This window comes from Schistocerca nitens, chromosome 3 (assembly GCF_023898315.1).
Source record: "Schistocerca nitens isolate TAMUIC-IGC-003100 chromosome 3, iqSchNite1.1, whole genome shotgun sequence".
In the NCBI taxonomy this organism is placed as follows: Eukaryota; Metazoa; Arthropoda; class Insecta; order Orthoptera; family Acrididae; genus Schistocerca; species Schistocerca nitens.
This window is the reverse complement of record NC_064616.1, coordinates 779,695,170-779,711,153: the sequence shown is the minus strand read 5'-3', so window position 1 is coordinate 779,711,153 and position 15,984 is coordinate 779,695,170. Positions and strand designations below refer to the sequence as shown.

The 15,984-nt window shown below is 36.9% G+C and overlaps 1 protein-coding gene across 1 annotated transcript in view; it reads right to left on the bottom strand.

The window, feature by feature from the left end:
• Window positions 1-15,710, bottom strand: part of LOC126248790 (uncharacterized) — a 64,523-nt gene extending 48,813 nt beyond the window's left edge. Inside the window, exons 1-3 of the mRNA XM_049950174.1 lie at window positions 15,295-15,710; window positions 15,015-15,168; window positions 1,137-1,289 (exon numbers count right to left, since the gene is read on the bottom strand). Coding sequence (XP_049806131.1) covers window positions 1,137-1,289; window positions 15,015-15,132 — 271 coding nt within the window. The 5' untranslated portion in view covers window positions 15,133-15,168; window positions 15,295-15,710. The remainder of the gene's footprint in view (window positions 1-1,136; window positions 1,290-15,014; window positions 15,169-15,294) is intronic.
• Window positions 15,711-15,984: the final 274 nt, after the last annotated feature.

Below are 15,984 nucleotides of genomic sequence, written 5' to 3'. Positions count from 1 at the left end.
AACTATTATAAAGCCAGAAAAATAACATTATTTTAGTTTTTTTGAGCACAGGACTGTAATTCAAAGGATACTGCAGCCTGCCTGATTAAAATTCAATGCAACAACTAAAGGGTGACAGTTATTGAACTATATGAAAAAAACATAAATTAATTACAAACTATGGCGTGCACACACTTCATTCAACATGAACACATCACTACGGATATTCGGATTTAGGTTATGACATGTTTGATATGCCTGCCATCATTGGTGATGTTGTGGCGCAGACGAACAGCGAAATTCTGCATGACCCGCTGAAGTGTCGGAACATCGATGCTGTCGATGACCTCCTAAATGCCTGCTTTCAGCTCAGCAATGGTTCTGGGTTTATTGCTGTAGCCTTGTATTTAATGTAGCCCCACAAAAAGTAGTCACTTGTGTTCAAATCTGGAGAATATGGCGGCCAATCGAGATCCATGCCAGTGGCCTCTGGGTACCCCAGAGCCAGAATTCGGTCCCAAAGTGCTCCTTCAGGACATCAAATACTCTCCTGCTTCGATGGGGTCAAGCTCCATCTTGCATGAACCACAACTTGTCGAAATCAGGGTCACTTTGGTTAATGGGGGTGAAATCATCTTCCAAAACCTTCATGTACAGTTCAGTAGTCACCATGCTATCCAGGAATATTGCACCAATTGCTCCGTGACTGGACATTCCACACCACACAGTCACCCATTGAAGGTGAAGAGACTTCTAGATTGCAAAATGTGTTTTCTCCATCCCCAAATGCACCAATTTTGTTTACTGACAAATCCATCCAAATGAAAGTGAGCTTCACCGCTAAACCAAACCATAGAGCACATACTAATTCCCATCATGCTCCATGGCCAACCATGCAGTTTGAATGTCCTAATGCAAACCGTTCAGAAGTTATGATGATTTTATTTCATGTAGTTCAATAACTGTCACCCTGTATGTTTGTATGTAACATATTCACTACTGACCTTACTGTTTACTTATCTAGTGTACTTTAACAATACTCTGATGGTATTATGAGGCTTCTCTCAACTTAGGAGTTCATAATTTTTAACATTAATTGAGACAGTTAAACAGAAAAGGCTGTAACAATTTCCCTTTTACTGTGGTGATTTACTTACTCTGATATAATCCGGGCACCAATTTGTAAACCAAATGCTGTAAAGTTGCATCTGAGCGAATATTTTGAAGAGGTCGTGTTTTATGAACCTGAACATCACATATTGGGCAATATTTATTTGCTTCTAGGTAACGGACGATGCAAGACTTGCAAACTGAAAGTAATAAAACAGACAAATTAAGTTATAAATAGCAAAAACCTTAATTTTTTTAAAAATAATTAGAATGCATCTCAGAGTAATGAAGCATGTAATTGTATAAGTAAAAATGTTAAACATGTTTACTGAATAACTTTTTACAGATAATGTGGAATTCAAAAAAATGTTTTTCTGAAACTGAAGATACTTTACAAATATTTATCCTTTGTTAAAACTTACTGCAAATTATTGCTAACAGACAGAACCTACACTACATGTGAATGCAGGATAGCTCAGTGAACTGCACTGACAAAAATCAAGTTGATTATTATCTGTGGGGATATTACTCAGCTGACTTCTCAAGAAGAATTCATCGGAACATACACGAGACTACACAGTCACATCTTATGCACAATGCAGATGTGTGTGAGCCTCCCCTCTGCCCCTCTCCCCTCTCTCTCATCCCAGCCGACACATGAGGTGCAGTATCAATACAATATAATCAGCCACAACCATGTAGCTACGCCAATATATTCTGTGGTTAGCTATGAAGAAGGACACTGTCTGAAAGCTTAGTTATGTTTTCAAACTTATACATGGCAAGTCACTGAACTTGAAGCATGAAAATATTATTAGAACGATCCACCCCCTCCCCTAGAAAATAGCACAGACCAAATTAACATTAATACAGGGGAATACAATATGGCACTATTCACTTTCTGCCAGGTAGCACTCTTAGTGAAACATTCAGGACACTACATTTTTTGAAAATGATAAGCCACATTTTTAAAAAATTATTCATGTTCTGTAAGAAAAGAAGTGGAAGTTGTACTGACTATATTTTATTTTTAAATTCTTTTTCTTTCTTGAAATAAGGTCCAAAACCAACATCATAAGCAGAACTGTACGTACAGAATTCAAGTGGAAAGTTAGACTGCTTGAACCAGCTCACAGTACACAATGGGAAATTGTTGTGTTTATGTGAGCATTCATACTGAAAAGAGAGTTAGTTTTGCTGAGTCTGTACTTAGCTTTGTTCAACAGTGTCATCTTATAGATAGACTTTCATATCCTCCTGTTGTAAATATCTAAATGCAAAGAGCATTGGTCTGTGTTTATCTTCTGCCCGTGTTGTAGAACAACATCATATGGCAGACTTTCATCAGTCCTTTCTGCCGTTTTACGGTATTCAAGTCATGATTAATTTATGGTGAACCTGGGAGACCACAAATGCTGTCATGACGAGAAGAAATGTGTGTTGTAAAAAGAGCGTGTAGATGAACTAAAATGGGGAGAAAATGCAGTGATAGATGCTACTGCTGTAAACAGTCACAAAAGTTCTCGAAATATTGCTTGTGACTCTGAAATATCACAGACTAAAGTTCTTAGGACATTACAGCCGGTTTGCGAAAAGTAGAAATAAATCCAGAATTTTTCCCCATGCAATGTTATGAGATGATGAATTTTCATGAATCTTGATGAAAATAGACATAACAATGCCTTACTGCAGCTCAATAAACCCACATGGACTGAATGAAGGAGATCACCAGTGTCCTTGGTCAATTAAAATTTGATGTGTAAACTTGTTGGTCTTTATTTTATTGCTAGATGATCTTCAATTATGTGGTTCCAGCTTGACAGTGGGACAACACATTATTTAGGCAAAGTGCAGGAGATTTTTGATAGAAATTGCAGCAGTTGATGGACTGGAAGTTGCTGTATAATAAATTGGTCTTCTAGACCATCCAATCATATAAAGTTGATCGTCGGTAAAGCAGATGCCAGACTGAGATTCATTGGAAGAATCCTAAGGAAATGCAATCCGAAAAAAAAGGAAGTAGGTTACAGTACGCTTGTTCGCCCACTGCTTGAATACTGCTCAGCAGTGTGGGATCCGTACCAGATAGGGTTGATAGAAGATATAGAGAAGATCCAACGGAGAGCAGCGCGCTTCGTTACAGGATCATTTAGTAATCGCGAAAGCGTTACGGAAATGATAGATAAACTCCAGTGGAAGACTCTGCAGGAGAGACACTCAGTAGCTCGGTACGGGCTTTTGTTAAAGTTTCGAGAACATACCTTCACCGAAGAGTCAAGCAGAATATTGCTCCCTCCTATGTATATCTCGCGAAGAGACCATGAGGATAAAATCAGAGAGATTAGAGCCCACACAGAAGCATACCGACAATCCTTCTTTCCACGAACAATACAAGACTGGAATAGAAGGGAGAACCGATAGAGGTACTCAGGGTACCCCCTGCCACACACCGTCAGGTGGCTTGCGGAGTATGGATGTAGATGTAGATCTTACACCTTCAAACTTCTTTCTCTGTGGTGTCTTAAAAGAGAAAATGTAACAAGGAATGCCTACAAATCATACAAATACGATTGAACATATTATAAATGCCCACAAAGACACTGACAGCAAAATATTGTTTAGTCAAGAACCCTTTACAATAGAGATAAATAAATGTTTTGAGACTGAAGGTCATCTCTTCAAGCATTTATTGGAGAAACATCTTTCCTGACAACTATTAAATGTTTTGTGAGTACAATGGTAAAAAATAGAGTTGCCCTCTGTTTATCACTAAAACTAGAAATATCCAGTAGAAAGTGGGAAATAAAAGAACAAATTGCAGACTGGTAAAAATGTACTTAACAACATGATTAGCTTTCTGTTAGGACATGAGGAAGGGCATATTCTATGGTTCAACTGTTGCATTGACAAACTGTGCTCATCAAACTTCACATTCATTCATCCTCCTGTCACTGAAACTATTGTCTTATTCAACAATGAAGTTGAAGTGGATTTAGACAAGATAAAAAAAGGTCCACCCAAATCATATTGCAGACTGCCTTATTGAATACATACTATACACACTTATTAAATGTTAACCATTACACCTACATCAATGTGCAGTAGTTTGACTGCAGTAGACTGTAATGGATCACCCAGGCCAACCTGCAATGCTGCCAGTGCTAGAATGAAGCAGGCTATTTATTACAAAAGAGGACTGTTATGTCTCCATTATTTATATGCTGCAGGAGATGAAAGCTTGAATATAAAAGTTTAAAAAAGACACCAATATACATACAGATAACTGTGAGAGGAAGAAAGATGGGGGTTTACTGTCCCATTGATGAGACCATAAAAACAGATGACAAGCTCTGATTAGAGAAGGAAACCGGCTATGTCCTTTTCAAAGGAACAGGTCAATCATAAATTAGGGAAATGGTGGAAAACCTAAATCAGGATAATTGGATGGGGATTTGAAATGTTATTGTCACCCTGAGTACAACCCTTGTCTCTGTCTCACTCAGTAAGCAAGAGCACTTATTGAACATCTAACTGATGCATTGCTTTAAAATATCATAAAAAATTTTATTGACAAAATATATGTCATATTTTCCTTATTGTACTACATGCAAAAAACTTCTTTGGTGGCTCTCTCAAACTCAGTATCATCATTTTAAAAATATTTTCTTCAAATTCTTTGCATCAATGATTAAACATTACTTTTGAGGATTGGTATTAACTTTGATTCTCTACTCGTTAACATCAGGGCGAACAGTGATTGCACAGTTCACAAGAGTTTTGCACTAACAATTATTCAATGAGCTCATGCAACATGGTGTCTACATGCAACTGACTTGCATGAGTGTATATGCTGGGAATACGGCTGATACAGCTCATGTAGAAAATATAATGTAATTGGATGGATAAATCTACTCACCAAGTGATGGCAAGAGAATGTGCATATAAGAGATATACAGGTTGCAAGCTCTTGGAACCAGTGGCTTCTTCTTCTGGCAGAAGTGTTGAGGGGGCAGGAACGGGGTGGTGAAGGAAAAGGAGTAGAGTTCAGGAAAGTCACCCAGAACACAAGGTCAGGGGAGACTTCTCTGTCTGTCAGTCAGTCAGGCAGCAGACTTCTATGAGGAGGGTATTCAAAAACTGGTATGTTATGAGAAGTGCCTCAATATTGACGGAAATTATGTAGAAAAGTAGATTAAGGTACAGGCTTTAATCTAAAAATAAAATTATTGAGATATCTTAGCATGTCTTTTTTTTTTATTTCAAAATGGTACTTACTTAAAAAACACGCCTCGTATTTCCAAATTATGATATGACTTTATTGTGGAATAGTTTAAATTTTATGTCAGCATTTGGTTCTTTACAAATTTCATCCCAGGTAATCTGCCTCTTCATCATCCCAGGTAATCTGCAAACTATTCTTAAAACCATTTGTCATGGAGCCATTAATTATTATAACTGGTTTCCACTGAGGAGTATCCAGACTGTAAGGCACTATGTTATGTATCCTACCTAACTGTGCATCATAATCCAGAGAGAGCATTTGTTGCTAGGTAAACAGTTATTTTCTTGCTTTGAGCTTCACCAAAGAAAGCATTATCAATTAGGGTGGAAGTTCCAGTAGACACCAATGGGATCAAAATTACAGCCATACAACACAACATCTGCAGCATCTTATTACAGGAAATGTTACAATACTCTAACTGATGCTATTAGAGGGATCACAGTTACCATTTATGCCTATGGAAAACAATTTTTACAATATGTTGTGTGTGTTTTTGCACAAGAATGTTTCTAATTTTTGGTTTGTTTTCCCTGTTTCAGATACAGTGCAATACAAGCCCCTCTGAGAAGGGAATCTATTGCAGGAATAGTTGTATGTGTTGGCAGGTGTCCATGCGTTTATATTTTTCAGCAGTGTTAGGCAACATGTTCACGGATTTACATTTTTCCAAAAGTTTGTATAATATAACAAAGTTTGGTGTTCTAGTAATATCACTGATTACACTCCTTGTGCACACTGTTGGCTCCTTGTAGACAAACTACATGTAGTTTTCTTTCCCAATTATATATCAAGGAAGGTGGGAGGAGCAGGATTCGTTCCTTGTCCGACCATCCTGAATTGAGTTTTCCAAGGTTTCCCCAAGTTACATCATACACTTGAAAGTGCTAACCCGTAGTCCTAATTTTTGCAACTCACAAATAACAAAAATTGGTGTAGTGTAAAGTGTGTTAAGTGATTTTATTCTGTTTTCTCTGCAAGTAATCAGTGTTGCAATGTATGGTAAGTGTGGATGTTACCATAGGATAGTCAAAGAGGGAGTGGTGGGTGTGGATTGTGGGTTGGGATTTCATTTTCATGACTGTAGTGGGGTATATGGAGAACTCAGCGAGGCTGACCCACAAAACAGTAGGCTATGTAAAAAAGACATAAGAATCGCTGAAGAGGAGCCAAAAATTTGTGCCCTTCAGGCTGAATTAGAACACACGAAATTTTAACTAGATAGTCTGAAAGGGGAAAAAAGGCATGAGGTGCAGCAAATTTCTAGCAAAGAAACTAAGTGTAGGTCAGTTCCAAAACAGAGTAGGAAGAAATGAGCCGTGCTGCTATGTAGTAGCCATAGGAGATGTGTAGGCCACATGGTTCAGGACAAATTAAAAACCGGGTGCTAGTACAAAAGTACTGTGAAGCCAAGTGCTAGCCTTAAGCCAGGCGACTTGATGACAAAGGGATTTTGTGCAAAGAATATGACAAAGAGGGTCAGGTTATCGTAGTAGGTGGAGCAAGGAACAGCATGGCTAAGGACAGATGTCACAGAACTAGGGGTGACCTGGAATAAACAGGAGTAGCAAAACAATACGACCACTGCCCACTGCGAAGTTGGGTGCCGTCTGCTGGTGCTGAGAGCACGAGACGTGGTAACAGAAGTATTTAAGCGGAGAAGATGTGGGCGGAGGGTCACCCTAGCAAAGTTATGGGCTGCAAACGGGGAAATCAGCTGAGATAAGAGACTTTGACATAGGGCAGATTATTATTAGGGAGAGCCTGTGAGCAAATATCTCGAAAATGGCCCATTATTTATATGAATTACATGGCCTGTGCATAGATGTCTAATGCTTCATAACTCCACAAACCTAACAAACATGTGTCGGATCTCTGATACGCAGAATCAGTGACGTATTTCATTCAAAAGACAGACAGACAATCTATAAAGCAGGTCGTCATAACGTTTTGGTTCATCAGTGTACACACATAAATGTGAGTTTTGTGGACTTCCTGCAGCACCACGACTAGCCTTGGGTCAACACTGCTGAAGTTGTGTGAACAGTGAGTTGAGCAGACTGTTGCTGACTGAAATGGAAACTAATATGAGGACAGTGCCTGTTGCTACAATTGGAAGATGGGGATATACTAGACACAGCCTACACCTGAACAGGAGAGGGAAAGATAGGTTGCGTGACTTCTTGCAGAAAATGTATGGGGGCCACCATCACACAAGGCAAGATCCCTGTGGTTACTTGTGTCAGATACCTATTTTACGTTAGAATTAGGATTCAGGCACACTGTTTTGAAGGAATTCAAAATAACAGAAGTGCCCCATAAAATGCTTACAGTCAATCAGAGTGACTTTTTACCAGTCAGAGTATCTCTGTATCACTTACCACTTTTGTTTCAAATCACTGCTGCTCCATCTACTTGCATTATTTTCTATTAAAAGTAACAGTTTTTATCACCTCTGGTATTTCTAGCTACTATTTCAGTTGTCTTTCCAACTCCCTATACGCTCTTAGGCTTGTGATCATCCTTTAATTGTGTTGGCTGTTTAAAAAGCTCTGGCAACAGTAATTCACATTGAACAACACCAGGTCGATACAAATACATTGGTATTTCAAAGTAAACCTGCAGTACTCAATTAACATTGTTTGTCTTCACTTCTTATTAGCACCTGATTTTCTTCTGGCATGATTTAAATTCACCCAGAGCATTAGATATAGGAAAAATTACTTTTCTTTTTAAGACTGGTCTAAAGTTATCCTGAATGACAGTGTAACTTCGTATCAGCATTAAAACTGAAATTTTACACTTATAAGGCATAGTTAGTATACATTTTCACTTTTCCAAGCACTCAGTAACTACAGATGTAAAATGTTACAATGTCTGTTGTCATGTGTAATTTATGGCGTGTCCAGTATTTTCAAAAAATGGTACAAAGTTACCCCGACTGGCTGTAAGAATGCACAAAAAAGTAAGGTTAGCTCATTTCATCGAAATATTAGAGGATTGAGTAATAAGGTACAAGAGCTCCTTGTCTGCTTGCTCTGAAAAAATAGGCATCCTGTGCCTATCTGAGCATCACATAACCACAGGGATAGATAGGTTTCATATAAAAGATTAACTCTTGCCGCTCACTCATGCAGAACTAATATGAGAAAAGAAAGAGATGTTACCTATATTAAGACAGAACACAAGGTCAAAAACATTGAGACTAGTAGATTTTGTAGTGATCAGCACATAGAACTGTGTGCTTGGGAATTAATACTGAAAAATATTTCAGTTTTAATTATATCTGTCTATAGATCCCCACTGGGAAACTGGGAACTGTTTATGAGGAATTCGGTTTCCTTATTATGCTATCTGTCATACAGCAGGGAGCAGTTAATAGGGTGGTGACTTCAATGTAGATTTTCTACTGAATTTTGAAAGGAAAAATGACCAGGAAACCCTATTTGGATCCTACAATTTCATCTCGGTAATTAACTTCCTAACATGGGTGGATAAAGACTATAGGACCCTAATTGATAATGTTTTCTTTGGTCAGTCTCAAAGCAAGAAAAATAACTATTTACCCAGTAACAAATGTTCTCCCTGATCATGATGCACAATTAAGATAAATAACATAGTGCCTAACAGTATGGATACTCCTCAGTGGAAATCGGTTACAATAATTAACAGCTCCAGGGCAAATGTTTTTAAGGATAGTTAACAGGATATTACCTCGGACGAAATTTATAACGAACCAAATGCTAACATAAATTTAATCTACTCTATGATAAATGCATGTCATAATTCGAAAAAGCTTTCTTTGAAAGCGAATCAAAAAAGCCATGTAAAAAAAAAAAACATGAATCCCTACAGAGATTAAAGTATCTTGTGAAAAGAAAAGGGAAACTTATCTGCTCGCAAGAACTAGCAGAGAGTCCGCAGTAGTTGCATACTACAGAAACTACTCAAATTTGCTAAGAAAGGTTATTAAAAAATTAAGGAACATGAACATAATATCAGAAATCAGTAATTCCGACAACAGACTTGAGGCTATATTTTGTGAAGTTGATGTATTCTAGACTAGTATCTCATCTTAGCAACAATAATATCCTCAGCAAATCACATTTTGGGTTTCAGAAGGGTTGCTGTACTGAGGATGCCATTTACATGTTCACTCACCAGATTTGACATGCATTAAATAATAAAATAGCACCAGTTGGTATTTTCTGTGACACGTCTAAGGCATTTGCCTGTGTGGAACACAGTAGTCTCCTGGATAAATTAAAGTTTTATGGGATTGATGGCAGAGTCAACCAGTGGACAATGTCATATCTAACCAAAAGAACACCGAAAGTTGTACTTAGTATAGTCCGGGGACATTACTGTGACTGGTGAGAAATCACGTACGGGGTTCACCGAGGCTCAATCTTACATCCACTGTTGTCACTCATATACTTAATCTCCCTTCTAGTAAACAACAAGCAGTATTAGTCCTTATTCTAGATGACACTAGTATTGTAATCAATCCAAGTGTAGTACAGAAACTGATGTAATAGTAAACAATAGTCTTAAAACTATCATTGACTGGTTTTCTGTGAATGGTTTGGCACATCTATGGTACTACACCAATGGTAAGTGTAAAACATGGCGAGGAAATAACAAATAGGGAGGAAATTAAATGATTCTTAGATGTCCATGTTGATTTAAAGTGAAAAAAGCACATTTTAGAACTCCTACAATAACTTAGTTCTGCCACATTTGCACTTAGAATCATTGCAAATCTTGGGGTGGGACAAATTAGTAAAGTTGACTTTTGTATATTTTCATTCAGTTATGTGGAATAATATTCTGGGGTAACTCATCTTTAAGAAAGAAACTCTTCATTGCTCAGAAATGTGCTATAAGAATAATACTTGGTGCTCATCCACAATCATAATGTAGACATGTGTTTAAGGAGTTGGGCATTGTGACTACTGCTTCACAGTCTATTTGCTCCCTCATGGACTTCATTGTAAACAATCCACTACATTTCAAAAGAACAGTAATGTACATAATTAGGAAAAATGACATTCGTTACTGAACATTAAGATTGTCTTTAGCAAAAAAAAAAAGGGGGGGGGGGTGGACAGTGATGCAACAAAATTTTTGATAATTTACCCAATGATACAAAATGTCTGACAGACAGGAAAGTACAATTTGAAAACAAATTGTGAAAGTTTCTTCTCGACAACTTCTATTCTGCAGAAGTATTTCTATTACTGTAATGTGTAATAGGTGTTGGGCAGGAATTATTAAGTCACATTTTAAAAAGTCTAAATTTTCAGTATGTAACCATATTAAAAATTAAGTTGTAATGTGTATGTAAAAGACTCATCCCACATCATTATGATTTATTGTGAAAATGGTCCAAGGAACATGAAACTCACTATGATAAATGGTTCAGCTGATAAGGCCATGGTCGACTTCTTGCTCTATCCTCACCTTACCATTCCCTACTTTGCACGTTTTACATGTGTATTATTTATTTATGAAAACTTTCAGGCATTCCTATTCCACTGTGCTGAATGGTTTAAGGATGGATGGATTAATAAATAAATAAATAAATAAATAGGAGTATTGTGATGGCATTGTCCAGAATTAGCAATTAAGTGAAATAAGAATATTGAGAATATTATGGAACCATGTAAATCATCAAGAACTCAGAGTAACTAGTTATGTACAAGTACAGATTATTTCACATACATTTAGCATTTTTAGGCATTGGTGCTAAGAGAATTTTCATGTGTTTACTTGACCAGTTGCTGAGGTTGTCATTCATGTGAATCACTTACATAAATTGGTTCATCACACAAAAACACATCTAACACCTTCAACATTTATTTACTAATCCCTGCCATATTTATTGAGACAAGTGTTTGCTTATGTACAACTTAACACGAATCCCACAAGAAAAAATTCTAATATCATGAATGCAAAATTTAGAAGCCCAACCTAATTAAATATAAATTTCTTGTCGTGACAACACTGCTGCATTCTGATGAAAAAGGTGGACAAAGACAGCAAGGAAGTGGCTGAAGTTCTGCCAAAGGAATTCTCAGTATTTGTGTACAGCAATTTAGTGACGAAGATTTAAAACAGAAAGACCAGAGCAGAATTTGAATTCAGCTGCTCCTAAAAGGTTATGGTGTTTGGCAGGTCCCTTTTCTCTGTACACAGACCTCTCGTAGGATACTCACATTTGATGGGAAGGTGATAGAGCCTCATTTAAAAAAATAAAAATAATGGACAAGGAGAATATCACATGTTATTACCAAATATGAAGCAAAACAGTAAAGACTATCTTCCCTCCTGCATTGGAACTTCGGTTAGTCACTTTGATCCTATACTTTTAACATAACTTGTTCACAGAAAGACTGAATTAAGCTCAAACGAGGTATCTATTACAAAATAAAACAATGTGAAGAGTTGACCATCTGTCTAAATAAGAAAGACTAGAAAGGTGTTATGAAGACAGCTACAGGCTAATAATGCTTCCACCAGAGCCTTCACACATACTTAAAAACATAATCAACAAAAATAAAGAAAAAGCAGTATTTGCTATATTTAGTAATCACAATGCTTATTAAACTTGCTTTGGAAATGAACAAGGAATTAAAGAAATCTATTTTTCCTTGAATGAAACACCACAGAACTTGGCAAATGATTGCACTCTTGGGTCCTATTGGATTGCACAGAGCACAACAAATTTCTCTATAAGATAAAGTATGGAATTTGTCCAGGTCATTTTTGCTACTTCCCTACATACCACAACATTTTCTCCCAGAATGTCTTTTATGCTTACTGTCCTGCTTTCACTTCAATACAGGAGTACATTCCAGACGTTAACCATTGGTGAGTCCTCCTTATCTTTAGGTTCATGTGGTTCCTTGTTGGACTTATTTGTTCTGGAAGGTGATGCTAGCAAGGATTACTTTTTTAAATTTGAGAATTACATATGTTATCTTAAGAAATGACATTTTGTATTTATCTCAAGCATAATTTTCATTGTTTAGGAGAAACTACTAATGCTTTCAGCACCATGCTCAGATCCTTTTCTGTGTCTGCTACTAAGTAAATCATATGCAGTGAGTTAGGTCTCTATTTACTGTCCTCAATAAACATGTTTCATCTGTATGAATAAATGCAGCAGCCCTACCTCATACTTTTCAGATTTTAACTGCTCTTTGACTCCCATCAATAGTTATTCATGCAGCCTGATACTGATACACTTTTCAAATGAGCTTTCTATGATCCTAAATAAATTTGAAAATCAAGTTTTGTTTACCATACCAAAAGCCCTTTCCGGATCTATGAAAGCAACAATGGTGTTTCAGTTTATTTCCAATATTATTTTATGGTAAATTTCCACGTCCTAATATCTAAGCCTCCAGATCAAAATTCAAATTGATCTTCCCTGATGTAAAAGTCATTTTTTTACTCTCTTCTTTAGTATGTTTACCTCTATTTTCTGTGTGTGAAATAGATGTGAAACAGTTCTACAATTACTACAGTCCCTAGCATCCCCCCCTTTTCTAATGGCAACTTTTATATTTCTGCTCAAATTTCTCTTTTCTTACAGACTTCCATGATGATCCTGAACAGAGTTCACCATACTGTCACTCACATCCCTTTAAGAATCCTTCCAGTACATCAAATGCATGGGATAAAGAGGAATATTTCATTCTAGTTGACAGATTTGACCAGTGATGCAGGAACCACGTAACAAATGTCATGAACAACATCGAGACTATACCGTGATATTAGTGGTGATTTTTTCAGAGAGACTAAGCTACAAATTAAGTCTGTCATAATAGGAAGCAGGTTTCTTGCTTTCACATTAGTTGGCTTTGCCAACTCATAACCAAACTGTCTGCTTCCTACCTACCCTACAGTCAAGTCGGCATAAGTTGATCCCTGACAGCTGGCAATGCTGTTGTTGGCCTTAAACTACAAAGTGTCAACAGCTGCAAACAAGAGCAATCACAAGTCTATAGCGCTCTGGAAACACTGAGGCACTGCTATCAAAATGTTAACAAAATAACGTACCGTGACTGACTGCAGTAGGTGCACAAAGCTGCTGTGCCCAGTCCACTGAACTGTCAGGGATCTTCTTACTGCACACATTGACTACAGATTTCAGGCTAAGCTACAGATTAGTGTCACAAATTGGTTTTATGCTTTTATGTAATTTGGCTTTGGCAATTAACAACCAACTGTACAAATACTCACCAAAAGGTGATGTCACAACAGTCTTTATTGTTATTTCACAGGTCAAAGCCAATGATTAGTACTGAATCTTTGTCTTCACCCAGTTCATGTTGCTTTTAAATGGGACCCATGATCAAGAATGAATTTCAATTAGCTCTACAGAGTCTGAGATAAACAAAGGTAACACAAACTAAACAACAGAACACAGACTACAGCTTTCCACTGAAACATATACTCAATTACAAGATTTCGGACTGAAACATATGCTGAAGTATAAGAGTAGGGATAAATTTGGGCTACCTTGGAATACATGAAAGAAATCCAAGAATACACTCAAAACATAAGCATTTAATAAACAGTGTCAGCCGATCATCTGTGAACTAAACCACAATATTTTGTATTTTTTGTATACTGTCTACACTTGTGGTGCGATTGACAGAGATCCTCGCATATAAAGAAAAATACATCAGTTCAGTTAAATAGATCATCATCTTAAAAAGCAATAGATAACTTTAAACTTGAAGTAATAGTAATATCAAACGTTACTAGCTAAATCATCACAGTATCTATATTGTTATCAATTGTGTCCAGTGATCTTTTATTGTGCCACAAACATGGGAGGTCCGCTGCTACTAGTTAGATAAAAATTATGACTTTGTACAGCAGATGCTATACTCATGTATAATGAATGCTGTTATAGAACAATCTATAATCTCATTACGACAGATCTCTCAGTGGTGTAATACTATATAGTTTGTTCATAGTTAAAAGTGGCATTGCACCCTTGCTAAGGTCTATTTTGGTGCTAACATAAACAACTAACGTTGTTACACAACAATGACTTACTTCCAAATGAGGATTTACATTGTATGACAAATCAAAATAAATGATTTTATGGCAATCGTGAATCAGCAGTAAACACATGAAGTTCAATGTTTTTGGAAAAAAATGTCAATTTGTCTCTTACACTTCGATGACCCTCGTCTCTAAGAGGTGCATAAATAATTTTAAACAGCGAAGTGCATTAGTACAAAAGGGAACTATTGGGGTATTCACTGTACAGATAACCTGTCATTCCACTGCAAACTACATATCTCTTTCAATGATGTTATGCAAACTAAGTTCATTATTTCACGTCGAATTGTTTGCCTAGCTGTCTACTATTTAAGAAGAAATTTTGGTTCCAGAGTTAAAGTAATTACACAAGATCCCTCATCTAAGAAATCAGAGGTGTCAATTTTCCGTAGCAAAATAATTTGCAAGTATTGTGATGATTTTTGTTCCACAACTTTTACAGTATAATAAATACGGTTCAACGGCAACACAAATATTGCGGATGAACCAAGGCCCTACAGTCATACCATTTTCCTTCTACTACTATAATAAACTAACGCGTGTATTGAAAACAATGACTTACATGAATGTAAACATTCGATGATGGTTGTAGCATCTATGTAATATCCTCCGCAAAGCACACATACCAAATTGGCGTTGAGTTCAGTAATCTTGATTCTATTTCGCCAAGTTCGCCGCATTGTTGGCTAGGAAAGTAATTTCCAGCCAACAGCTACCTGAAAATTAACGTCTTCAATGAGGGCCTAAAAACACTCACGGTATGACATTCACGGCAAGTAATCGTCGCAAAAAACTATTTTCTTTTTTTTTTTAATTAAAGATTTCCACGTAAAAGGAACTACCTGTGCAAAATAACTGACATGCAGCAGCAGCTGCTGCTGCTAGAACGAGCTTCATTTATTGATTTCTCAAATTTAATTTCACAACAACTTCGCTGCACAATGTATTTAGTTACACTTCATAGTTTTAGATGAAAACATATTACTGGCAAGTCAGCCTTGTTATGCTATATAGAGATCATGCCCGTTACTCCAGTGCGACGTATTCACGTACAGCCATATTGAAATTACAGCGTATTTTGTTGTAAATGACCCCCATTTCAAAACGGCAACAATTCTTCGTCAACCATGCGATGACAGCTACATCTAACGGCACAATCACAACCTAGGAGTATCCGAAAAATCTTTGAAGCTGCTTTCTGCTATTGTACCACATTCAAACAACTTTCCAACAAACTCGAGCAAACCGCAATTCAAAGGCGCACTTTCTTCTTCCCACGTTCAAAGATCACAAGATGACAGCGAGGAATAGCATAAGCAAAAAAAGAAGAAAAAAGGCATCAAAAATAAGAAATGATCAACTTTTGAAGACTGAAGCTTATCATGTCTGGGAAACCGTATTAATTACAGCTACAATGTGACTTGCTTAATTATACGACTGAAATATATACACGCTGGCTTTCATTTCACGTCACTAAATTAACTTCGACAATAGCTCTTCCTTATATTGCTTAAAATATCGTCTTCATTCAA